The sequence below is a fragment of the Lathamus discolor genome, chromosome 6 (assembly GCF_037157495.1).
Source record: "Lathamus discolor isolate bLatDis1 chromosome 6, bLatDis1.hap1, whole genome shotgun sequence".
Lineage (NCBI taxonomy): Eukaryota > Metazoa > Chordata > Aves > Psittaciformes > Psittacidae > Lathamus > Lathamus discolor.
Window position 1 is genome coordinate 26,598,429 of NC_088889.1, and position 27,063 is coordinate 26,625,491.

The 27,063-nt window shown below is 44.3% G+C and overlaps 1 protein-coding gene across 1 annotated transcript; it reads right to left on the bottom strand.

Moving 5' to 3' along the window:
• Positions 1 to 4,515: 4,515 nt before the first annotated feature.
• Positions 4,516 to 27,063, bottom strand: HHIPL1 (HHIP like 1). Its single transcript, XM_065685392.1, has 9 exons — positions 26,771 to 27,063; positions 21,925 to 22,571; positions 19,535 to 19,678; positions 18,967 to 19,295; positions 16,960 to 17,086; positions 15,965 to 16,110; positions 12,815 to 12,896; positions 10,104 to 10,186; positions 4,516 to 7,506 (listed from the first exon to the last, which is right to left on the bottom strand). The coding sequence occupies exons 1-9, from the start codon at positions 27,032 to 27,034 to the stop codon at positions 6,902 to 6,904; spliced, it is 2,427 nt and encodes an 808-aa protein (XP_065541464.1). The 5' UTR covers positions 27,035 to 27,063; the 3' UTR covers positions 4,516 to 6,901.

Below are 27,063 nucleotides of genomic sequence, written 5' to 3' on the forward strand. Positions count from 1 at the left end.
TTTTTCTTTGGTTTTCTTGTGTTGTTTCTGCTTGTGTTTGAGACTAGCAGATCACTGACTCTTGGTAATGGTCAAATGGTGCAAAATGCTGGAAACCAGTCTCCAGCTGTCAGTACACAATGGAGCATTTATGGTTGTATTTATTTTAAACATTGTTTTGCTTTCTGTTAATCTCAACACTGATTATTCTTGAACTGCTAGTTCCTTCTTTTGCTCAAAATAACTGCAACAACCCTGAAATTATTTTCCCCTCTGGTTAGGGTACACATGCATTCACACAGACCTATTTTTTTTTTAATCTGGAACTTACATCATCATTGTTATACTCTCAAAGACCAAAAATACTATCTAAATATTGTTTCTGTTTACCTTAATTGAAAGTAGAGGTTTGAGGGGTTTTCTGGGGGGGTTGGGGGTTTTTGCTTGTTAAGGCTGGGTTTTTACAACCTCTTCAGAAAAAAAATCAATCATTCCTTCCTATTGGTCAGGCAATATATATCATGATATCATGATATGAATACCCATCACTAGGAAATACAGCTAATCACAAAAATAGCATCACCCAGAGGAAGTGCTAAAAAGAAAAGCAAACTGATGTTACCACATTTTTAAAGCCACTCAATTATCTTCCTGATGAAACACTGATTTTCTGAGTTTCATCAGTGCTCTTTTCAGCGTAAATCAAGAATAGATCATAACTATTTATAAGGTGTTCTTTCATTTGAAATCACTCTCAGAATAATTCCTGCGGAAAATTCCTGCTTGTACCTTGTTTGTGAGCAGCTTACGTGATGGCGATAAAAGTATTTGGCATTTTGTATATTTTGATGGGATAGAGAGGCCATGTGATACAGTTCTGATCCCTGAGTGGGTCAGGCAAGCTCTCAGAATAAAGCTTCTCATGCAAATATAATTATCAGCTGATAACTTACCTTCCCGGAGTATTCAGCCTTGGTAGACTACACAAATTACCTTGTATTTCAGGCCATAAAGATAAGCTTTAATAAAATCTTTTGTTTGTGTTCTAATGAGCTTTAATACAACCTTTTGTGTGTGTGTTGTTACGTGTTTCTATACCCTTGAGTGAAGGACACGGTACCAAGTGGCTGTCATGTTTGCCTGCCTGGGAGCCCCAGGCTGCACTAAAGAAGCTGAACTTCGTCGTCTGTCACCTCTCTGCCGGGAACTGAACTGCCATCGCGTGGACACTTTCCCAACCTGCACATTCTCATGAACACAGAGACTAGGAAGCCGAACAGAGGAGCAGAGTGCTGGCAGCTGTTAACCGCTGTGAAGTTACAATGTGATTTGCAACTGATGGGATGTAGGGTTAGTCCAAACTCCTGCTCTTTTGCTTATCTTTGCATAGCTATTTAGGTCTGAAAACATTTACTGCTCTCCCTCGAGGCCCAGCGTTGTATAGACTGTTAGGACAGGAAGAAGGCATAGCACAGGCATCCCTTGTGCTGGGAAATGCCTTGGGCAGCACACAGCCAGAGGGCTGCGTATCCTGGAGCACTCTGAATTTACCAATAAAATGCATTTCTAAATAAAGAGCTCTTAATTTTATTGTTTAATGTCTCCATCTGTTGTGTGCTACTGGTTAAGTGCAGATGGTGATTAAATTAGTACCTCTCCTGGAGAATCTACAGTCTGAGATCTCACCCCCTGTCTAAAGGTCTATATGGAACTAGTGGGGATCTGGGACATGAGCACTGCACTTCATCCATCTCCAGCGAAAATGCAAATTTCAGGACTGGTTTTACTATGCATTTCCTCCTCTCCTAGGCAAAACCACTGTCTAGGTGGAATCCAAGGAGCAATTGCTGTTCAAGGATTTTGGCCCTTCTGTCCAGTGCTAGCAGCTGTGCAATCCCATGGGCAATCCTGCAGGAAGCACTGTGTCCCATGCACTCACTGTTTTTGTGCACAGTGTGTCTCAACTTTCCTCCCTTTAATCATCCCATGTAGTTGCTACATTGTGGCAAATAATAATTTCTTTTTTAAGGTGCAAAAGATAAAGTTCTCTGCTCCAAGGATTGGGAAGTTCAGGACAGAAAATGTACATTCTCAGCCTTTCTTGCTGCACGACTGCAGCTCGGCTTACTATTGAATTTACTCCTGAGAGTTCAGATGAATTCATATTTTGCGTCTCTTTGAACCCAGGATATGAATGCTGCGATGCCAGCAGAGTGTTGTCTGGCTCAGAGCAACACTGGCAGAGGAGTAGAACCAGATTTCAAAATACTCGTTGAAGTTCACCTCCAAAACCCACCTTGTTCTCCTGACAGCCAGGTAATAGTATCTGCCTGGTTTTTACTACTACTATGACAGCCAATGTGAAAAGTAGTAAGGTAGATAAACTTATTTAAATTAAGACCATACAGAATTCTTTACCTTTTTGCCAAATACAGAAGAGACATTTACCCGAACTGCTCTTCCTTCCTTCCACTGACTTCAGTCAGTGATTGCTCTGTTACTAGTCATTTGCAAGGTATCATTTGGGAAGATATTTGCTGCTGTGTGCTTATGGTTACATAGCAGATCTTTTGCCACAGATTAAACTACACTGGATACAGGAGTCATCCATACCTTTCTGAAACAAAATCTACAGTGGGCTTAGATGTTACTTACTTACTCAACACTGGTAAATACAGACCTTTCCAGTGATTTTCACACTGAATCAGTTGTCACCCAGCTCATGTACACTGAGGTCCTGATCCTTCTCAGTCAGTAAGATTTTCCAGCATGGAGTGGGCAAGTAATTGGCAAGATGGTTAATAATAAAGAAAACAGTCCAAGGGTTTAGTCATTGCCAACAGCTAATGCCCCTGAGGAACAAGCTCCTTGATGTCAGTGCTTACAGCTGGCTGAACACTAGAGCCTTACTTTTTTTCTTTAAAAATAGCATCCCTATTTACTACATTATTGTTAAGGAGTGATTGCTGCTTCCATCGTAGCTACTTTTCTGACTACAGTAAGAAGTTGCTCAAGGCAGTTCTGTTGCTGCACCTGTGCCCCAGGGTAAAGTCTAGATATGAAAACACTGGGAAAGACATGTACAAGGCAACAAGGTATGGACACACATCAGGTGGGTTTGAGGTCTTGTTTGTTCACAGAGGAAAAACTGTGAATTCTTAAAACTGAAATTTGGAATGCAGTTATTAGTTATCAAATGATGCTTACATCTTTTTTCATATAGAAAAATATGTGTTTGTGTATGAAAGTATCTAAGGGGGCCAACTCATCTCACATGCTGAGCTGACCTTTTAAAGAGGTCTACTGGCATCTTTCCGAGAGGAAAAGCAGGCTTGGATATTGATACGTTGTGACTGGTTTTCTCCTCTGCACTTCTGAATTTCTATGTTCACCACAACCAAAGAGTGCTGGGCTGAGCAAATGCACAGCAGGAAGGATTTGTACTGTGGACCTCCCACCCCATACAACCATATCAATGCTAACAGGTTAAAGAAAAGGCAGGCTTTGCTCAGTGTGTTCCTGGGAGTGTTTTGGTTTGGGCTGTGGGGCAGCAGTATATGAGCTGCTGTTCTCCCTTGGCCATACTGAGGCCCAGCATGAAGGTGTGACTGGTGAGAGGTGGAGGAGAGGCTGGTAGGAGAGATGAAGGCAGGAGAAACACCCTGGCAGCATGCGAAGTTGTGCCCCCAGGCTCATGTCTGCTCACGGTTCCAGTGTTGCCCACAGTGCCACCGCTGCGCTTTCTGAACTGGAGTCATGGCTTCAGCATCATTTAATTGCAGGCTGCTGTGCTCAGTAATGTGATACATGTGCCTCATGCTATTCATACCCTGCAATCTGTCACAAGGAAGCAGGGCAGAGCCCAAGCTTCCCCAGCATGGGGGATGTCCTCATGGCTTGCTCCATCCAGGGCACAGCACTCAGAAGGGTTTTGCCAGCATCTGAATGAACATCCCCACTGCATCACCCTACTTATTTCACTATCTATCTCTCCATTGCTTTGACAGCAAGATATAAAGGTTTTTTTTTAATAGATACATGTGGGAGGATTTGTCTTTTGGATGTCTTGGAAAGAACATGGTTAAATTCAAATTATTTTGGCCTGAAGATAATGTCTATACCACAGACTGCAACACAGCATGGGTGGTGCTCAGGCTGGCTGCTGTGTACCAGAAGCAATGTAAGAGAAAAAAAAAACCCTTGCACTTCACACAGAGCTACTCTGCCTTGGAGGTAGAGAAAAAGATGTAGCAAGGCTGGGACTACATTGTTCCTTTAGAGATACACTTCATCCTGTGTGTGATGTACCTGTGCTAACATAAGGAAACGAAAACTGCAAGGAAAAATGCAGATGCTCCAGTCTCAGTCACAGAGGTGAATCAAGAGAGAAGGCAATAAACCATATCGCTATTGGACAAGATCTGGGACTGCCACATAACACATGCAGAAGGGCGGCTACACTGTGGTAACCAGCATTATTTTGGGCTATTTTAAGACCTTTATCCTGAAACAGCATCCACACAGAATACTGGCATGTTCAAATGTATCAGCAGGGTTTATTAATTTATCTAAAGCTGAATTTGTGTGACATCCTGGTATGTAAGTGCATTTTAAAACAAATAAAAAAGCTATCAATAAGAATCCTATTAAACAGCAGATGACATATCAGGTATTGAAATGCACATGTACTCCCGTGCTTTAAATAGTACAGGCTCATTATTTAAATACCAAGGAACTAGACTGACAAATACCAGCATTAGAACAGATATATTTCAAGCTTGGAAGGGACCATGATGGTCAGAAATATCTTCCCAGCATCATAGCAGCATACTGAGCTGGCAGGCACAAACACACACACATCCATGCGTACTGAACTGGCATGCTCCTGCTTGAATGCTTTCCCCACTCAGTGTAGGCTGGGAGAAGGGTTAAGAGAGAAAAAAAAAAACCCAACTTATTTACAAGTTTTGTCTCTTTCTATGCTGATAAGTACTTCCCCTGTGGAACACTGTCAACAAACACAGGGGTGTACAGCTCCATGTTTGCCACCAGCCAAGCCACAGTACAGCTTGCTCTTGCCAATGGCAAAAGCCTTGTGGGCTGGTTTCCATATGCCTTTCGCTGTCACCAGATACTGCCTGTCTATGGCAGGTATCTTTAAATCATCTCAATTCCTTAAGAGTAACTTCTGTTGCGCAGGCCTTTTTTCTACCCAGAAGTTTTTAAGCATAACTATGACCAAGATTCTCCTTAAAATCTCACAGCTAGAGCTAGATGAAATTTGGCTAAGGAGACAGAAGAAGTGGAAGAGGAATTTGGAAGAAGAAAGCTTGTATCTCTGCTTTCCATTTTCTTCCAGAGCTCTAGTCCCGTCAGCTCATCAGGTGCCAACTCTTTTAACAGAAGAATTTACAAAGGACTCTCTTGTTCCCTGAATGTTTTGATGTGCCTGAAGTGAATTTCTGCAGTTTAAACAAAAGCATTTGCACATTCACTGCAATGGGAAAAGCCTAATGACAGTCTGGTGCCTGATGGCATTTGCAGGTTTCCCAATGAAATGAGCAGGACTTTGCAAAAGGCACTTTGTATGTTTGTTCTCCACTTTATACTTCATAAGAAGCAGGGAGACAGTGCATTTTTTTCACTGTCTGGTTTTGTACAGTGAAGGTGTTCTTTAATATCAAGAAATATTTAATAAGTATATAAGAAAGTTCAGAAAAAATACTTAAAACAAACTTACTACTTTATACATCAATGTTTTAGGCTGAAGAGAACAGTTAATCAAGGAACTGAAGTAAATATCCACAGTAAGAGCTTTACATACTAGGTTTTGCTTGTGAACTTCTCTGGGTGCACTAGTCATTTTACATTTATTTCATTTTGTTTTTCCCATGTTCGTGTAAGCAGCAAGATAAAACCTATCCTGATTACAAGAGGGGAAAAAAAACCTAGGCAAAATGCTATCAAATGCAGAGAGACGACAAGAGGAGAATGCTTGTCTCCAATCATCACGCAGGTAAAAAACACATTTCAGACAAAATTACTTTTGTGTTGCAATTTTTTATATCCTTTAAAAGGAGGTAAATCTTACCAGATTATTGCCCCAGTGCGTTACCTCTTGTCTAGTTATTCGCACCTGTGAAAACTGAGTGCAAAAACATGTTGGCTTCACAATGTTTGGGAAGCGAGGAAACACGTACAACTATCTTCAGGGTTAAACTGGAAAACGATCCTGTTCATGTAACAAAGGCCAGATTTTCTTTTCACTTAGGCTAGTGTGAACTGCAGAGACATTTTCCAGGCAGTATGCAATGACTTTTTCGAATTCATCTGATTTTGCCTAGACACAGTCACCTTTGATGACCCGTAGGCCTATACCAATAAAAAGCACATCAGAGGAATCATTTTCCTTTAAACTAGTGCATGGAAAGTTAAAAAAATTAATAAAATCAACTTTTGTATTCTGCAAAGGAAGGCACAGATTTATGCATAGTTAGAAACCACCACTCAGAGCTGCGGGTGGCTAAGCAAGCCAAACACAAACACTTCTGCAGGAGTGGTACAGGGTCATTTGGGAATCTGTTTTTGGCAAAACATTGGGAAGCACAGCTGGGAAATGCTGTATTTCAGAAAGCGAAAGGCAAACAGGATGTATCTCTTTTGTAATCAATAATGGCTGATGTTTGGGGTAGAAACACAGTGCCTGCCCTCACTGTACTCAAGTCACTGCTTCATTTTACTTTTTCCTTCCCTCCAAGACGGATGCGTGGGGATGAACATGAAGAAAAGCACAAGATTACTTCAAACACATGCAGCATCCTCAAGGCAGGGCACACCCTCCTCAATACTGGCGCTGGTTTAGGGTGTTGGGCAAGAAAGTGACATGCTCTAAGTCCCTCAGCTGTCTTCCTCAGCTTCTCTGTCACCAGTCTGCCACCTCCTCCCGGCTGCACACCACACCAGCATCCTCCTCATGGGAGCAGTTGTGTGTGCCGATGTCGGCATGGGCACACTCCAGTAGCGTCTTCTCCTGCCCAGAGCACTGGACATCATCCAGGAGAATGCGAAGGGAGGTCCCTTCCCCAAACTCTGCCTTCTTGCTGGCCCGCACCACGTAGGGGAAGCCCAGCTGGCGGCACACCACAGCGGCGCCGAGCGAGCTCCAGCCATCGTCACACACTGTGCCCCATTCTCCATCAATATAAACCTCCACCCGGCCCCAGCTCTGGCCGTGGTTCTGCTGCTGCATCAACCGTACGGCACCATTCTGCAGTGGTGGGGCCGTGCTGGGGGGCTTCTTCTTCCTGCGCTGTCCTCTCCTCTCTGCTCCCTTCCTGGGCTTGGAGGCCCTGCCGCTCGGTGCTGGTGTGGTGGATGTCCTGCTTCGGTTCCCTGGTGGTGGTGGCACTTGTGCCACCCAGTCCCCAGACGGCGTGCGGGGGGTTCCGGGGTCTGGCCTGCCACCCCGTGGGGCCTCGGTCATGGCCTTCAGCCGGGGACGTGGTGTTGGTGTCTTCATAATCAGCTCTGTTGGGACAAAAAACCAGGAAACCATGAGTCTGTCCCTCTATGGACAACATGTAAGGACAACTACATAAAACCAGCACTGATTTTTGCCTTACTTGTTTCTTGGAATTTGCTTACTTGATCCTGTTGAGAAGTGACAGTGCTCCCGGTGAACCAGTATTTCCCCAGCAAAAAATGTCGGCTGCTTTTAGTTAGCAGACAGGGCTGCAGGGCTTAATGCCAACAAGCAAGCCTCTTTCAAGAAGTTTATTGGCAAAACCTCAGCCTGGCCATTAAAGGGTGGGCACTGGAGTTTCACAGTCAGAAGCGGAGTTCCCCACCATACCCTTCTCCACTGCTGAAAGCATGTTGAAGACAAGCGCTGTTTCTGCCCTTCTCTTCATTACTAATGATTGGATCATTACCAGACAAGAGCGCTGGCCTCCCCACTGGGTCAGATGCTTTATTCAGAGGAGCTGAAATCAGGAACATTCAAAATCAATTCTCTCTGGCAACTGGAATGTGCAAAGGGAACGGAGTTGCCAGGACAACACATAAAACAGGATTTGGAGTTGCGTTTTTTTCTTCCATATAACAAAAATAAAAGAGTCTTGAACTCTGAAGAGCTGAAAATTCTTTGCTGTCACAGTTTCCAGGCGTTACAGGACTTGCTTATTCACATGCGCTCTATTTTTAGCATAAAAATAAGTTTTTCCTTGTCAGAAAGAAGCAATTCAGAATTGTTCAGAATAACAATCAACTGAGCTGGGAAGTGTCAGAGATATTTGCAAAGACATCACAACTTTTTGAATTATATCCTAGATTTACCCGTTCTCATTCATCGTGTGCTTTGTAGTACTGAGACAAGGGAAAAATATGACTGTCTTATTTGTGCTTTATATCTATTATCCCCAAAAGACAAACCCTTGCAGTGGTCCAGTTTTTCCAAATGGCACTCTATGGAGAGAAATTGTATTTGTGGCATGAAAAGATTTCCCTTCTTTGGAAACTGAGGTTCTAAAGGCAATAAATAGATATGAAAGCCCTACCTGTGTACACCTCAGTTGTTGGAGCCTGATCTGGCAAAGCAGTTTAAAATCCTGGAACCCATATAACAGTATGTAGGACTGCATGAAAGCTAGTAGTCACCTGGGAATGCTTTTCACTGCACTGAATCAAGTTGTTATTATATATTACTCTTCATTAAGCTATTTATTAGATATACTTCCAGCAAATGCACTTACCCTGCTAATGCAAGCCACATGCTTTAGTGATTCTATTGCATTCATACTAAACACTAACCAAAAGAGCAAAATATTTACAGTTACACATCCTTGCTTGCATGCTTCTGAATCAAATTTTTCATGCTTGGTTTTCACCTAAAAATGAATTTAGTTCTTGAGACGCTTAGCAGACTCTCTCCCACCGTTTCTAAGTTTTACTTTATGATGAAAACTACCTTGTAAACAAATCCAAAAGATTTAGTTGTATGTACAGTTCAAAAATCTGAATTTAGGACTTGCATAGAGAACAACGCATAAGCAGAGACAAAAACTGTTGAACACAAACCAGGTAACTAACATTTGGAAACTGCATGCACAGCTTGCAAAGGAGAATGTTTCTGAAGATGTGGTGAGTGCTCAGACACGTCAGCAGTCAATAATTTGCCTTAGATCTTGTTCCACCTTAAAGACTTAATCTTGCAAGGTGCTGAGTGCCATAATTCCTAGCTGAAGTCAAAGCTGTAGGAACTCTCAATGACTCAAATGCAGCGTAAGATGATGAATGTTATTAAAATTAAATCATGTATTCTGCCATTTGAGTTCCTACAGTAATAGTAATTTCATGACAAAGTTGTTAGAGCGCTTCCTAGGGACTTATGTGTGTAAATAAAATGCACAGGGGAAAAGAAAGATGACGCTGCCTAATCTAATTCTGAGATCCTAATAGTGTATTTAAGTTTTTGCACTTAACATAAATAGTACTTGTCTTGCTGCAGATTCAGCAGCATCGAGTGCTCCAGCTTTAGCAGTAAAATACTTCATTCAGTATGAAGCAAGCAAAAAGCCCTGGAGGGTTTGGATAAGCCAAAAGTTCACCTGAATGGCTGATCCCTTCAATTTTTTCGGGAGTGTTTTCTCATCCTATGTTCTCTCACATCTAACAATGATTCAGCTCTCATCTTGCTCAATGAGCTATTTCCCAACCCTTTAGCCATCATATCCTTCAGCTCCTGAAGTGCTCCTCACTACCTGAAGGCACAGCAAAAAATCACTTATCGTTGAAAAGTGCCATTGAGCACAGACAGTATCTCACTATGGAAACAATTACAGGGAAACCAAGTTGGTGGGTAATGAAACAGGTATGATGTAGCATGGAAAAGGGAAAAGGGGCAGAAACTACAGAGATTTCACATAGCCAGGAGAGGGGAAATATGTTATGCCTTATTTGAACCAACTCTTCTGATCCAAAAGCAGCTGGTAAGAATTAACTTTGAGGATACTCTGAAGAGTGAAGTTCTGGGTGGTCTCCACACACACAGAGATAGTACGAGCCTGGAGTTTGTATTTACTGCCAGCTAACATGCACCGGTAATAAACAGCAATAGTGACACTCACTCTCCTTTGGCACAAACTGGATGCGCTTGCTTTTTACTTTCACTGGTGATGGCTCAATTCGGCATTTTCCTGGTGGTGCTCTCCTGTGAGAAAAGCGACACGTAGAGTGCACAATTAATTCCTTTCTCCTGGCATTGACAGTCTTCGCTTCCCATTGTTTTTCTAAGAATGTAATGTTCATTGGGGAAAAAAATGATGTCTGTTTAAATGATCCAAGTAATCTCTTACAGTAGAAAACATAATTAAACAATCACATCTCTGCATTGATCAAAGTCCAAATATTCACAAGGGAGTGGAGTCCTCTGGCTGTGTTTTCACTTGCCATTGCCAAATCCATTAAGGAAATAAAGCATTGGCAGGTTCAAGCATTACAGAAAGATTAATCAAACTGAACATAAAAATTACAACTGAAACAAAATATTGCAGCATACGTTGAACATCTGACATAAAGTTCACGTGTATGCAAGTTTTCTGACTGTCTTCAGAGAAGCAAAATAACACGCTATTATTCATACATAAAGCCCAGACAAAAGGCTAGCTACTACTAAAGAAGTACCAAAAATGCATTAGTTTCACAAAAGAGCTCTGTCTCCTACAGAGATTCCCTCGTAGTATGGTTTGCCATGGAGGTGTATCTCACTTCTGAGAACTTACATCCAGTTCATCATCACTTTTCCTGTTTGTTAATCTTCAGACTTCTTCAGTATTTAGAGGTCTTCAAACTGGTTCAAAAATGCATGATGTTTGCATTTGGAGGGTGTAACTCCTTTGTAATTAGGATTGTTTGCCTTTGTATTACTGTGGAAGGCAAGAGCTTCTCTCTCTACTACTGACACATGGATGTTCCCTACTTTTATGATTTTTTTCTGTACTCTGCACATGAAAGAAACTTCTTTATAAACTTTGGACTTGTTTTTGACTTCTGCTTTAATTTTGCAAACCTTGCGTAATACCGGCCTCTTAATACACAGTTTACAGGAACTCTGCCACTGTGTTAGATAATGGAAAATGCTCCTGACAGAGAAGAGTCAGAGGAAAACACGCAGCAGCTCTGAGGGTTGCTTAACTTTGGAGTCTGGTTCCGACATAAAACCAGACAAGGGGTTTTGTTCAAAGTGCTCAGATAGCTAAAGCTGTAAATGTAATCCATTAAAAACAAAAACAACATAAAAGCTACAAAAGTCTCACTCTCCACATCTGGCTGAAAGTAGTTTGGTGTTTAGCCAACAATAGTAACGCTTAAAAATAGTAAGATGGAAAAAACAGTTATAAATCTTCCCATAAAACACAGTTATTCCCTGCCTTGCCCGGTCTCAGATATGCACACACAGGATCCAGAAGGTGTAACAATGGTCTTCTTTCCTTGTCCAAGCCATTTCCCTCTTTGATATACAAAAAATAATGTACTTTTTGACATTAAGTGCTGGCTTGTTCAAGAAAGCACTGCAGGTCATGCTGCAGGTCAGCTTCCTGTGCATGGGGCTCTTACAGGAGATGCAGCTGCCTACAAAGGATGGAGAGGAACTGAGAAAAAACACCCTGAGGAAAAACTGCCTCCTTTGGGGCACGAATCACAGAATCACAGAATCACAGAATCCCAAGGGTTGGAAGGGACCTAAAAAGATCATCTAGTCCAACCCCCCTGCAAGAGCAGGGTAACCTACAGTACATCACACAGGAACTTGTCCAGGCGGGCCTTGAATATCTCCAGTGTAGGAGACTCCACAACCCCCCTGGGCAACCTGTTCCAGTGTTCTGTCACTCTTACAGTAAAGAAGTTCTTCCTGATGTTAACGTGGAACTTCCTATGCTCCAGTTTACACCCATTGCCCCTTGTCCTATCACTGGATATCACTGAAAAAAGCCTAGCTCCATCATCCTGACACCTACCCTTTACATATTTGTAAACATTGATGAGGTCACCCCTCAGTCTCCTCTTCTCCAAGCTAAAGAGACCCAGCTCCCTCAGCCTCTCCTCATAAGGAAGATGTTCCACTCCCTTAATCATCTTTGTGGCTCTGCGCTGGACTCCTTCAAGCAATTCCCTGTCCTTCTTGAACAGAGGGGCCCAGAACTGGACGCAATATTCCAGATGCGGCCTCACCAAGGCTGAGTAGAGGGGGAGGAGAACCTCTCTTGACCTACTAACCACTCCCTTTCTAATGCACCCTAAGATGCCATTTGCCTTCTTGGCCACAAGAGCACATTGCTGGCTCATGGTCATCCTCCTATCCACCAGGACCCCCAGGTCCCTTTCCCCTTCGCTACTTTCCAGCAGGTCAACCCCCAACCTGTACTGGTACATGGGGTTGTTCTTCCCCAGATGCAAGACTCTACACTTGCCCTTGTTAAATTTCATCAAGTTTCTCCCCGCCCAACTCTCCAGCCTGTCCAGGTCTCGCTGAATGGCAGCACAGTCCTCTGGTGTGTCTAGAGAAACTTTGCCTGAGAAGGACAAAACACCTCCCTTAGATTTCAGGAACAAATTTCCCAACCCATATAACGCCAAGAGGCCCCATAACAAGTGTAGACCCCCACAACTGCAGGAGCAAAGCAGACCCACAATGGGTTGCTCCAGCCATTCCTTGATCAAGCTTCACAGAAGGGCCCAGCATAAGAGGAGAGATAGTTATTCAGTCAACATCATTCATCACATCCACATCTGGACACACTGCACCACACTCTGGCTTTGCAACAAGAGCATCTCATACCTAGAGGTATCCACCACTTTGTACACCACTCCATGGGGAGCCGTGGCACTTGGTACGCCGGTGGACATGAAGTAAAGCTCCCCTGGGGAAAAAGATAGAAAGCAAACAGACACAGGCATGAAAACTCTCCACAGAGCTTCTATCCTGTACAGCAAAAAGGCATCAACTCTGCATCACAGGTCAGAGAGCATCACGAAACGTGGGACAATGTGGGGATCTGGCTACCAAGGGAAATTAGACAGATTTGTGTCTGGGTTTGTAGTGAGAGTTCATCTGCAGTCCAGTGGCATAAAACACACTTAGTGAGTGGGAGCTTTTACATATTGTCATGAAATATTATTTGTACAAGTTTCCACTGCCGGTTCAGCTGTCCACACTTCTGCTGTCATCTCAGTCTGATCTGTGCCCTCTAACTTCGCAAAACAGCCAAACCCTGAATTCCCTTTCCAAAATGATATGAAAGGAAATTAAGAATGCTCACACTGTCTTCTGCTCTTTTGGATGAAGCGCTCCTTTGGGGTGAATTACAGGAGAACAAGGTTTTGCTTTTGCTTTCTCTAGCACGCTCACAAAGTGAGGTGTATCTCACATGAAAGGCATTTGGCTCTGTCTCACAGCTCTGTCAAGCCACATGGGTAGGGCTTGGCTTTCATCCAAACAATATCCACCACCATTTATTTAACTTATTTTCTCTTAACTGCATTTCTATCCTTCTGCTCCCATTGTGCAGGTGACACTGGGATAAGCAGTCCCTCCGGCAATCTCCTTTCCTTCTGCCATCCCAAGCTCTTGAGCAGTGCAATGAAAAGAACCAGAAAGAAAAAATACACTTCCAATATTCTTTTTTAAGAGAAAAAAAAAAAAAAAAGAAGAAGAAGAAAAGGAAGCAACAGAGAACTGCTTAGTAAGGCAGATTTCTTTGGGTGTCCTATGGGTACCCCAATGGGAAGAGGGGAAGGAGCAGAGGGGTCAGAGTGGGCAAAAGAAGGTGTGGATAGTTGGTGGCAGCGGGTGCTGGCTGCTGAGCCCCCCTCCTCCTCCCTGCTCTCCTGCGCTGCCCTGGGCTGAGCTCCTCCCAGCACCCCAGCAACCCCTGGGTGGTTTCTTCCTTTTTCTGGTGAGCTCCATTAACCACAGGCCACAGGCAGCCTTGATGCGAACAGTGGTGGGAAACACTTGTCATTGCATCTTACGGTGCAGTGATGGGTGGTTTACATCCCACCCCTCTTTCCTGGAAATTACCACGCAGAAATATGGATGCTCAGGCCATGAAGCACACAGGCTGTCACACGTGTGCCCCACATACATAGCACAGTGCCTGGGATGTCCCCAACGCCTTCAGCTGCCAGGGGATGGGGCTGCTGGCTTTATAATGGCTGTGCAGTGAGCCAAAAATATAGGTGTCCCCAGCCGCATAAACACATCCAGTGCACCAGCCACATTAACATTCATCAGAGCGACAACCCCAAAAACCAAACACTTCTGTAAAGAAAAGCTTGTTAAAGCAAACTTGTAAAAGACAAGCTGTGTAAACCCCAAGATTCCCAGCACACCATAAAGGTGCAAGAGAAGACTCTTCACTGCAGATAAAGCAACCTCCCCAAGCTGTTACCAACAGACTTTTTTCCATTATAATAAAGCAAACACAAGGCAAATAACTATGTCTGAGAACAGACTCCTGCCCCAACTTCCACTCAGCATTACTGTGCTTGTGCAAACCACAAAAGCACAGGACAGAAGAAGGGTAGCAGGGTTTTAGCCCCCCTTTGCACATACTCTGCCCACTGGTGCAGGATGAGGGAGATGTGCTCACCACGTGCATGAGCAAGGGCTGCAATTAACAGCTTGATGCTGCACTTAGCAGCCCTCTGAATTGGCGTAAAGCTGATTTAAGCTAAGTTATTCTGATTTTCGGGTAAGACAGCCACCTCACCACAGCACTGTGAAGCAGCTCTACCTTCCCTGAACATTAACCATTAAAGGAAATATATTTACCTCCCCAAAAGACAGAATTCCAAAGCCAAACTTTTGAGCTAATACTTAATCTGGATGGTTTGCATTTACGTGATAAAATTTGCATTTATATGGCATGCAATGGATGTTTTGTTTGTGAGTCATCCACACCTAACGTTATCTGCAGGAAACACAGATGTTAAAAAACTGGGGCATTCTGGACACAGGTGCTTGTGACCACGAGCCAAGACCTCCCCACAGCAGGGCAGAACATCAACTCCTACATTGCCAAGTCACACACAAGGCTAGTCAGCAATGGGGCTAAACAGTGCAGGGCTCATCCTGCTGCCATCGCCAGCCAGGGGTGCATGCTCTGCCTGCCCCACTGCAGGGCTGGGCAATTAACCAACCCTTGTATGACCAAAGGGAGAGGCCACCAGCTTTCCCTCCATCCAGGAGTCTTTATTTTCTCCTTTTCAAATCACAGCATCTCCCTTCTAGAAAGAAAAATTTCTCCAGTCTTAAAAAATACAGCTATGCAAAGCACCACTGAGACTGCATCCTTCAGCCCTATGCAAGGCAAAATCCCAGCTGGCACTAATAAAATATGGACTTAAGCAGACTTTTGCAGATGCCTACACTCGAGACATAGCATAGAGTTTTCATTCTGTTTCTCCTCAAGAGGTACAAATATTCCAGGCCCGGGTGAGTGGGTTCATAATTACTGTTCATTACATCTGCTTCCCTGTATCTATTAAAAACACTAACAGCCTCCTTGACTAGCCAAGAGGCACAGACTTTCTTTCTCTTGGGTATCATCTTCTCAGGGCCTGCATTCCCGAGGGCATGGCACCTTGAGGTTTCTTTTCTAAGCTGTGCTTTATGGTATTTGCTCCCCCGTTCCCAGTCCCCGCAGAGGGTAGGTCTGCGGGCAACAGCACATCCAGCCCCAGCGCCGAGCGATGTGCCTCTCCAGTTCCCCCTGCAGGCACTGCCTGGCACACAGGCCTCAAAATTAGGATTGTAACTTTGGTTTGATATTTGGGAGATGCCTTTTAAAGACTGAAGGGGTCGTGTTTTGCCTCTCCACCATGCTCTACTCCCCACCCAGAAGCCTTCTCTGACCCCTTCTCTGGTGTTTCCCTCTGAAGAGAAGAGACAAGCACACCATTCAGAGTGACAAAGTTAGAGAATTACCTGCTTCATCTTCAGCAAAGGAGATGATGTATTGGTAATAGTTATTGATAAGCCCAGGGAACATGCAAGTCTGTCCCGTCCCCATGCAGATTTCACTGTACCGCCACTCTCCAGTAGCATGATCCTCCTTCAAAGACATCAGGCGTCTGCAAGGCAAAAGAACACTTCCACAACACAACCAAGAATATGATTTATGAACATTAATGAGGACAGCTGGAAGCATCTTTATTGCTTCCTACCCATATCAGCTGCAACAGGAACTGCAGCTCCTCAAAAACAAAGGATAGTTAATATTGAAACAAGTATATGCCCACACAAGACCCTGTCTCTCTAGGGCAACACAAGCACATGAAAACACAATAGGGGAAGGTTTAAGGGATATCAGACTACTGGGGAGGAGGCAGATGCTGCCAGATACACAGAGTGCCTGGCCTCGCTGCAGCTCTGTGACCTCTCTCCCACCCAGGACCAATGCATCACCCAGGGCAGGCAGCGCAGGCACTGCAGGCGGGAGACCTGGGAGATGCAGATGTGGCAAAGGCAGAGTTGCTGGGGGGAAACAAGGCAGTCTCATGCCTGCCTCACCATAGGTCTTCACCAGACTCACTGCCAGACAATGTAGTTGTTTCTTTCTATTTCTTCAGTGTCTGGAAACATAGCATCAGATCATCTGGGGAGTTTTAGGATGTATTTGAATGCTTTTTTACACCACGTCCAGGACTTTAAATGAACATTATATCATTGCCTTTTTATTTGTACTGGCACAATGTGGATCAGCGACATCGAGGGCTGCTGGAATGCACAGCACCATGGAATAAGGGTTATGTAAAACATGCCACGTGAACCCTCTGGAATGAGCAGTCAGGCTTTGCACGGTGCTTCCAACCAGCAAGCAGCAGCATGGCCTCAGTTGTTAGACTGCATGTGCACTTACAGGTGTAATGTCACTGGAGGAGCTTGGCTGAGGGCACAGCGTATCTGAAGTATTTACTTACCCACTCATAAAATCACCAAATATGTACAGGCCATTCAGGTTTGGAGACTCACAACCCCGATAGACATAGCCTCCCGTAACTGATTTCCCCATTTTGTGTGGGTATGCATAAATTGGAAGCACATCATCTGTAGGAGAGAAAAGATCTGTGACGTACCTTGTTTTACATGATGCAGAACAGCTGCTTATCTAGACAGGTCTGAAACTAGCACGATACAAATGAAGTGCCAATGGAGTCATACTTAGTTTGATTTTCACCTTTTCAGGACCACGTTTGATAGCCCAGCTGGCTGTGCTAACCATAGCCAAGCTAGCTAAGCGAGATTGGTCAGTGTTTCATTTGCAATACAAGCTGAACCCCTGGTAAGCCCAAGTGCTATCACCCAGACACCTCACTGTCCTCCTGAGCCCTTCTCGACCCCCTACAACCCAGCTCTGTTAGTGCAGCTTCTGGCCCATTTCTACACAGGCTGGCTGGTTTTGCTATGAATCTGGAGGTTATACTTAGAGTCACAGCACTCATGCAGGAGATGTTTGCTCAATGCAGCTTTGTTTTAGGGATGAAATGGCAAAATAGAGACAGGTAACTCCAGACTGCAGGCACTGATGAAAAGATATGTCAGATGTCAGCACGAATAGCTTCTGTTTCTCTGACAGAGGAGCTTAACCTGAAAAGACCATCAAATATTTATGGTATGGTGCAGGCAAAATGTAGTACTGGTATATTAATTGTAAAATATAAGTTAAAACACAAGGCAGAGGCAAAACAGAGGGGGATGCCCTGATTTTGACAGTCTCCATTAGAGGCTTCTTCCCCTTTCTTTTGGAACTCCTGGTATCTCCTCGTGGTACTCACCCCTCCTCATCCTGCTGGTGTAGGAGATACGCTTCAAGCAGCAAATCCAGCAGCTCTGCCAGAGAGGAACCTGCACCAGGGCATTTCATCTAAAGCAGGTGTTTTCTACACTTCAGCTGTACTTACCATTTTAAAGGGGCTGTGACATTTCACTGTTCTAACAAAAGTGTCTCTAAAGGCATCAGAAATTGTTCTGAATCCCTGGAGATGCCAGTAAAGTGCCTCCCATGAATGCTCACGCAGGCACTGTCACACAGGAGAGCACTGAACAAGCTCCCTGACAACTGCTTCAGCAAAGATGGTGCAAAAAATCTACTTCCTGTGCTCCAAGTTTCTATAAAGAACAATCATTGCCACTGTACTTGCAGCTAAGTTAATAAAAGGAAGGAAGTCAAACTAAGTTAATAAAAGGAAGTCAAACAACACCACATAGCACATAGAAGAGAAAAAATATCAGAATCTTGGCTAGTGCAAATCAGTGCCAGCCTACGGCCCCCTGAATCTTAGGGGAGATGCTCCAGCACAAGATGTGGTCACGTCAGACCTTGCAATACAATACAGTCTGACTTCACACGTGCCCTGGAATTTAGCCAGCCGGCAAGTACCCTGCATCCAGGTTTCAAAAGTGAAAAGAAAGCAATAAGGTTTTCCTTTTTGGCATTGCTAAAAGAAACAAAAATACACTGCACACTCAGCTGCCTGCAAAGCAGGCAGTGCGCATACTGTTCGACCAGCTTACACAATATGTTCCTTTCTTCTTTAAAAAATAAGGACACTACTTTTGAGTCATGGAGAAAAATACAATTGCTCCAAATTCTTCTCACTTCTGCAGGGAAGCTTATTTTATGTGGAAAACATTAAATTGCTCTCCTGAATCACAGAATCACCAAGGAATTTGACTAACACAGATCACCTAGAAAAACAACAGCTAGCGTGTTTCCTTTTCCTCCTAACTCAGAACTGGTGACATTTGGACTTTCAGTATTTATCCCCAAGTCAGTTTCCTTCTAGCCTGAGACAATAGAGGTTTACATCTCAAAAAAAAGTATGTTTTCCATCAGGCAGCCAGGCTCTGAGGGCAGGAATTAAAAATGACAGTGCAGAAAACTGCACAGCGGGAGGCGCAGTTAATTTGAGAGCACGTCTATTTACCCATTGAAGAGTTGGTGCAAAGCTTTTTATCGTAACAGCTGAACCCTTCCCTCGCCCTCCAGCCGTAATTTTTCCCTTTCTCCACGATGTCAATTTCCTCGTATTTATTCTGCCCCACGTCCCCGCAGAAGAGCCGTCCTTTCCCCTCCTTGGTGTGAGGCTCGCCCCGATCAAAAGAGCAGCGCCACATGTTTCTCACTCCATACGCATAGATTTCAGGGCGAGCCTTGGGGTCATTAAGAAAAGGGTTGTCAGGAGGGATTCGGTACAGAGGCCCACGGTCATTGTTGTTTACATCAATCCGCAGCACTTTGCCCAGCAGAGTTGATCTATATTGGGAGAATAAAGGAAAGGAAAAAATAAAGAAATAAAACTAGACCCTGGTTAACCATCAGAGGTGGGGTTTTGGGGATGTCTAGGGTTTCATTGTTCTTATTTGGGAAAAGACAAGTCTTTCAGCATCCCTGGAAAAACAACCATCTCAATAAGTGTAAGCCTTCAAGCGGCACTGACTTCCCAAGACCCACTACACCCTGTGGAGCTGCCATAGGGATGGGTCCACTCTCACTTGTTCTGGGCGTTTCCAAAGGTCCCAAAAGGATCTCCAGCCATGCCTCCATCTCCAGTAAATATATAGAGATACCCATCATCTCCAAAAAGCAGCTCTCCTCCATTATGGTTGGAAGCAGGTTCTTCTATTTCCAGGATTATCCTAAATGAAAACAGGGAGGAGGCATTACCTATTGCACAAGCCCTAAACAAAAGGCAGAGCAACACCAGTGTTGACACATCAGGAACAGATTTGTTTTGATGGAAACTCCTCCATATCCACATTACTACATTTTGCTTAGGCATAGCTGATCTTCTAACCTTAAATAATTTGTACATACTTTCCAGATTACAGAAATGCCAAGTTGAGCAATAAGGAAAATCTGGGAAGTCACATGACAGAAGATATTTTTAATTAATCATACTTTTCCTCTGATTCTTCCTTCCCCTTATTAAACTTTCTTTTTTTTTTTTAAAGAAAAGTCATCTCAGATTAAATCCAATTGTAAACTGCAAGAGAAAGGACTCCTGTCTGTGCACATCTGTGCAGCATTTGGCACCATCCTGACAGGCGCTTTCAAGACAAACCTAAAACTTTTCGAACATTGAGGAACAGTTAAACTCTTAAAGAAGAAGAATCCTTAAATGATAATTACACAGGGCTTCATGAATTTAAAGAGTGGTTAAAAGGAGCCCCACCAACAAATTAACATGTTGACAAAGGTTATTCAAAGCAGTACCAACAACCTTTACCTTAATTTTGAATCCAAACTGACTCTTACTTTTATGTTTATTTCATACACCTGGCACTCCTTTCATAGTAAGAAAAGGGTGAAATACATAAAGTATAACTTTATAGAAAGGTAAAGCCACAAATACATGCAGTGGAGGTTCCTAGGTATAATAATTAAAGTTTATTTTACTCCAGCTTCTAAAGAAGTCCGGATTTCATGCTGGCAGTTTCTCTTAATAGCTGCAAAACCTAATTAGAATAATCACTTATCCACCTCATTTTTAGTCAGGTTTTTCCCCTTCTGAAAGTACTGATAGCTACAATCATGATCAGATTGCAAATTGTGGGAAGGAACCCAACTATGTAATTACTGTCTCCTGCTGCTAAATGTCACCACCTCTGAGTTAAGGCAACTGTGCACACGCGCACAGACTCCAGCCGCAGGAGCCAGGAGGATCCTATATGGACACAAAGATGAATCCTTCTCAACCTTCCAAAGAAGACAGAAGAAAACAAAACACATGAAGCAGAAATCTGTGGACACACAGACACACGCCTTGCTGCTATGGCAATGCACACCACATGTCGGCCTGAGCTCCCTCTTGGGCAGCATCTCAGGGTGAAGTCAGTGGGACCTGTGCCTACACAAGCACAACCGGACCACAATTTTGTTTTCTTAAGCTTTTGCCGTACTAACCATTGGCTAAACAAGTACAGAAAATGTTACAAATGGAGAGCCTGAGGATTTTTTAATAAGAGAGCTCATGGGCCCTGACTCCGCAGATTTAAGCTCTGGACTTGCTTTCCTGAGGACCATGTTTCAGTTCCCCTTACCTGTCATCTACAGTACTGCTTACACTGTAATTTCTTTATAAGTCAGCATCCTCTTTTCATCATTAGGCTACATGCATTTCTGAGCTAGAATCATCCACTGCTGAGTACTTGGAAAGCCTCTAATACAACCCATCTAGCAAAGAAAAATGTTAACATAATATTCAAGGGTCTCTTAAAACAGTGGTTCTATTATGCGGTTATAAATCTATACACTTGCTACACAAACAAATCTCTTATTATTTGTGCATATTAATGTGGCTCAGTCACAGGATCAGACTCAAACAAATGAAATTTCCAATCAAAATGCACTCAGCAACAACATAGTGGCTTGCATTTTATTTAATTTTATATTAAATTAGTAATATCACAGGGTTGAGCTGTCATTCAGATAAAGAAATACGGGCCCAAATCCATCTTTGGTCCAGTATCACTGAGATTGTTCATACTGAATTTAGTAACCTTTGGAATGAATTTCACTCATGCGCTGCAGAAGTCCATTTTAAAGGGTAATCATCACAATACCAAAAAAGCACCAACCAAAAATCAGATTCCAAAATACTAACCGCAATCAATGTTTAAACAATGTTCAGTTAAATCTGCTGACACAGAAAAACTGAGAGATGTAAATGTTTTATCCCTGAGCACTTGCAGCTCATCCATGGAGGACACGTGTATTCTCTGTCTGAATATGCTAGAAACAGACTTGAACTAATATGCTAACACACTAGAATGCAAGAACAATATTCAGCTAAATAAACCTCATTCAATAATAACCTTTAAAAATGCACAAGCTGCCCTCTGAGATCTTACATACATTTGCCAGAGAAACGTGTGTACAATACCTTTCAGAACCATGGTCCAAAGCATTCATGTCAGCAGGAGAAATTCTGAACTCACTGATTCGGATTCTCTCTTCATAATGAACTTCAACTGAATAGTAGACATACACTTTACCATTAAATTTGAATTTAGGATGGAAGACAATACCTAGAAAACCTCTCTCGTCTCCTTCCCAAGGTGAGGTAAGTACGGCTTCGCTGATATTCAGAAATGGCTTTTCAAGCCTGGATCGATTGGGGAGGTAGGTCCACACCAGGCCAACCTGCTCCGCAATGAAGAACCTGTGGGTGCCATCGTTGGCGTGCACCATCGCAACAGGATTGCGCAGCCCATTGGCAACCTCCATGAGGCAAAGCTGGAGACAGCCCTCTGCATCAGCAGTCACCAACCCCAGGTTTTGGTTAAGGTTCTGGTTCGCCAGCAGGTGTGGGAAGCAGTAGTCTGTGTCCTCCAAGGACAGGTAGCGGCAGAATTTTGCCACATTATTCTCCAACGCAATTAACTCTTGGTCTGCAGAGAGATAGCGAAAAATGGAGCGGCATTTTTGCCACACTTGCAGGCAATAGTCCTGGCAAAGTCCTGGTATCGTCCGCACAGGGGTGGAGGGATCCTCGGCGTCGTACAAGTGAGCTGCATAGGGAGAGCATTCCTAGAGGGACAGAGAAAAAGCCTCAAGCAATTTCTTGGACCAGATCTGAAACAGCTGAGCAGCAACACTAATTGGAGAAATTTCACCTTAATTACAACATACGTTGTAGTTTATTCTGAAGATAAATTAACACAGGAAGAGACCATAGAAAGGGGGTTTATCTCAGCATTCACGGAAATGAGCTTCAATATTCCTCGTAAAAGCTGGCTTCCTCATGCTGTTACTCATTTACTCCAAACGTAGCACTAACTCAAGAAAACCAGCAATGCCACATATCTTGCTACATCACCCCAGTGGACTGTACTGGGGAAAACCAGACTTTTCTCTTGGATGCTCTGACTTCTTCTGTGGAATAATGAGCAGATTGATCACAGCACAGAAGCAAAACCTCAGAGTTAGCTAAGAAGATTCAGGTCCTGCATCTCCAGGACGCGGAGGGAAAAGGAAAGGTCTGCAGGGCCAAAATCTGTGACTTTCATACCTCAGCATCTGATAATCCAGACATGCACCTCAAACACAGGTACGATTTGCAGGTTGGAAGGAGCAGGATGAGAAAGTGTAGGAGGAGAGGAGAAGGATGCCCGTCCTTTGTACTGCACAGTGCACCTAGCCTGGGATGCTATCACTGCAGACACTCTGATAAAAAGGAAGCTAGATCCCATCCTTGCTGGGGTCCACCTGCCTCTGCTAGTGGATCTTTGCCTACAGACAGCTATATACCTGACTATAAGTAGTGAAATGTATCTTGTAATCATGACACTGGTCACCAAGTTCTGCAGAGAGCGCTCAGGCTACGGGATTTCAGGCAGTGAACACCAAACGGCTGTAGTCCAGGCAAGGTGCACCGGCAGCGACTGTGGCTCAACCCTCATTTATGCATGGTGCAGCCTTGGAAATCTACCCAAGGACTGAATCAAGTTGACACAATTCATTGTATTCTCCACTATGAGAACTCCTACAGACATATTTTCCTTACGTAAAAAGCTGAAATCCAGTAAAACTGTGTGCAAGTTACAAACTGGCCAAAAGAACTGCTTTGGAAGGGCTTTTCCTTGTAATAAGCACATAATATTTTCCAGTTGCAATGCATCTTCTCAACAATCATCTCAAAAGTGCTCTTCAAACAGCACAATATGACTCTGTGAAGGCTCAGTTATTTTCATAGGGATAAGTAAATAACCGAGGCAAGAAAGGGCGGAAGAGAAGCTATCCCTCTTGAATAACTTCTACATTTTTTAATTCCTAGCTGGCATTTCACCTAAGCAAAACCAGCTCAGTTAAAAAAAGAGTAATAAAAAAATAGGGAGCTGTTTCTAAACCTATAGGGAGCTATTTCTTGATGCAGATTATTATACTATTCAATAGCTGAAAAGATACAACATCTGAGACGCGGAAGTATTTAAATTAGCTGATAAGTACACACAATATTTAATTTTTATTTTATTTTCCATTACATACCATAATAAACTGAGAGGCCATATAACAGATCATTAGTGCACAATAAGCTTTCCTCCTGGAATGTCAAGCCATTCATTGCAAAATGAAGGTTATTATGCGTTCAAATGAGCAGCAATTAATGTACTAAAAAGGAGATTGAGCGTGACACAAAACACTGAAATTACACGGGCAGATTGGGTAACAGCACTCAGCTCAGTTACACGAGGTGTGCCAGGGACAGAAAGAGCCAGAGCATTTGCCCATGCAGTTGTTATGACTGAAAAATTGGCCTTAGAAGATAAATTGAAACAAGACAGAATGGGCTTTTAGGAAGGCAGGGCTGGATGGGAGCTCAGTCTGTTGCTGCCTAGGGAGGTTTCACACTCAGAGAGAGGAAGCCCCCTGGTTGATTACTGGGGTGCTCTTGGTTCTCTGAAAGCCTTTAACAAAGCACAACACAGTGATCTTATGCATTATAAAGCAATGTCCTGGCTTCAGCACTGGCATTAAAAACAGCACAGTGGTATGGTTTCCCTGTCCCTTTACTGCTGTGGGCCCAGCCTCAGGTGTGTTTGAACAGCAGTTGTGGATAACTTCCTCACCCCTTACCACATCCCTGGTAGTATACGTCTGTTTACAGGAGCATTATGCTGGCAGTGATGTTCAGATGTCCATCACACAAGTACCCAAGCTTGTGCCTGGGGTATTTTCCAGTCATATGTGGAGTATTTTCCAACTTTTATTCCACAAGAGATGGAGCCTGGCACCTGATCCTGAATTTCTCTGTTTCTGAAGCAAATGTTGTGGTCCTTCATCCTTCACATCATGTCAGTTCACTAACTCAAAACACCATGCAACTCTACACTCAGACACAGCCAAGCATCACTAATAGATCTGCATTCTCATTTCTAAATGGCATTGTCTACTCATTCATTTTAATCTATGATAATCAAGGAACTGATGGGCAGATGTTCAGTAACTTCAGTAGGGCTGGAACAAGCTCACACTATGAAAATAACTCATCAGAAAATAAAATAAGTGACATGGAGACAAGTTAGCCAAATCCATCCTAACTGCTTCAGGAATTCAGAAGCAGCTACTGCTCTGAAGAACTGCAGTCTGAATCTGGACAAACACCCACATCAAACAACAGCTTATCTACTGCTGCTATCAGCCCAAAGAAGGCAATGGGACTCCTCAGTGCCTGACTTTTACGTAATCCCTGACATTCCCTGTCCACTTCCACCTGGAAACTCAAGCCTTTAGGCAAGCTTTTCCCCAAGAAGCAGAACAAGGCACCTGCTCTCCCACAGTCTGGTGTCCTGTATCCCACTGTGCAATAATCCACATCCAGACACCTCCTGTGAGGCCTGCTGCCCTGGGTGTCAAAGCCATGGGGCAGGCAGGGTGTATGTCCCATTGCAGCCTTCCTCTCCCCCATGGCCAAAGGCATCCTCCCAGCTTGATTCTGGGTGGGGGGGATTTTGGGGTTGGGGGATCATGGGCAGCACTGAGTGAAGGATGTTTTTCTGGTCTTCCATTTGCCCTTCCACAAGGAACAGAAACAGCACCATGTAGTAAATCAGAGTTTCAGAGAAGGTAGGAATTCTCAGCACAAGTACAAGCCAAGCCACTTGTCAAAATTGATCACATTTGAGAGAAATCACAAATTATGTGATGTATGAGAGACAGAAGTGTGCTGAACAAGTCACGGAAACCCACTTATTGATTCAGGTCTAGGATATAAATTGTACCTATAATGAATGAATGGAAACAGAGTGTTTTGGAGTGCTTGCAATGCCTGGACTTCCATTTCATGCTTGCTTGGCCAGAAGTGGGGGTCTGCAGCTTTGGGCTGGTGATGCACTGAGCTCCTCAGAACATCCCAGTGAATCACTTTCCCACACTGAAATATTTCACTGATTCTAAACAAATTTTCAATGGTCAGGTTTCTGATGTACAAGAGACTTACCCATTGCTTCCAGAGGCAGGAGGAGTGCTTAGCATGCACTGGTAACTGGCTTCCTATCTGCAAATGGACTTTTGGACACCTCTTGTTTTGGGAACATATTCAAAGGTTATTGCTTCCAAACCAATGTGAGGTGAAATAGAAGTCAAATCTCTGGAAGCAGATATGGAAAGGGGCCATCTGGCCACAGAACATTAGCCCTGAGTGGTAATTTCCCTATGCAGGATGGCCACCACGGAGGTTTCTAGGCCACATCCTCACACATTACTCTGCAGCCATCATCAGGACTGTTAGCAACTGGCACAGGCTTAAAACCGACTCAAGATGCTATAACCCAGTACCAAACCCAAACCACTTGATCCCATGAGTTGGGTGTAACAAGGAACACGTTTTGTGCAGACGGGTCCCCTCCTGGGTGTCTTCACCAGGTCCCGTGATCCAGCCATGGGAGAGTGAGGGATGTCTGAAAATTGCAACTGCCCATATACCCATCTCAGAGCACTGCTGCTCATAAACTAAAGCAGAGCAAGATCCCCATTCCTGCCAAAGGACAAGAAGTCCACTGGGACACCTGATGATGGACAGTCACTCCTGACAGTGCCTGGAAGCACACAGGCTGCTGCACTGATCCCTAACGTACCCATGTGTGCCAATGGCCCCGTGCCTGTGCCCAGGCACTCACGCCACGGCTGATGCGCCTGTGGGGGTGGTCCATATACCCCTGCCCGGGCCCGGGAACTAACCCACACTCCCTGCGCTGCGCAGAGCCCCGGCAGCCGCGGCCGCGCCTCACCTGGCAGAGCAGGTCCTGCAGGTGCCCGGCGCAGGCGGCGTACGTGGGCCCGTCGAGGCGGGCGCTCAGGCGGTAGAAGCGCTGCAGCAGGGCGCGGTCGCGCCGCAGGTCGCAGCAGCCGAACTCGGCGTAGCGGCGGCAGAAGGCGAGGCCCCGAGGCGGCCGGAACGGCGGCTTGAAGTCCAGGCACTGCGGGTGCGGCCGCGCCGGCCCCAGCGCCGCCGCCAGTAGCAGCGCCAGCGTCGCGCCGCGCACACCCCGCATGGCCCCGCGCAGCGCTGCGCCCCGGCGGA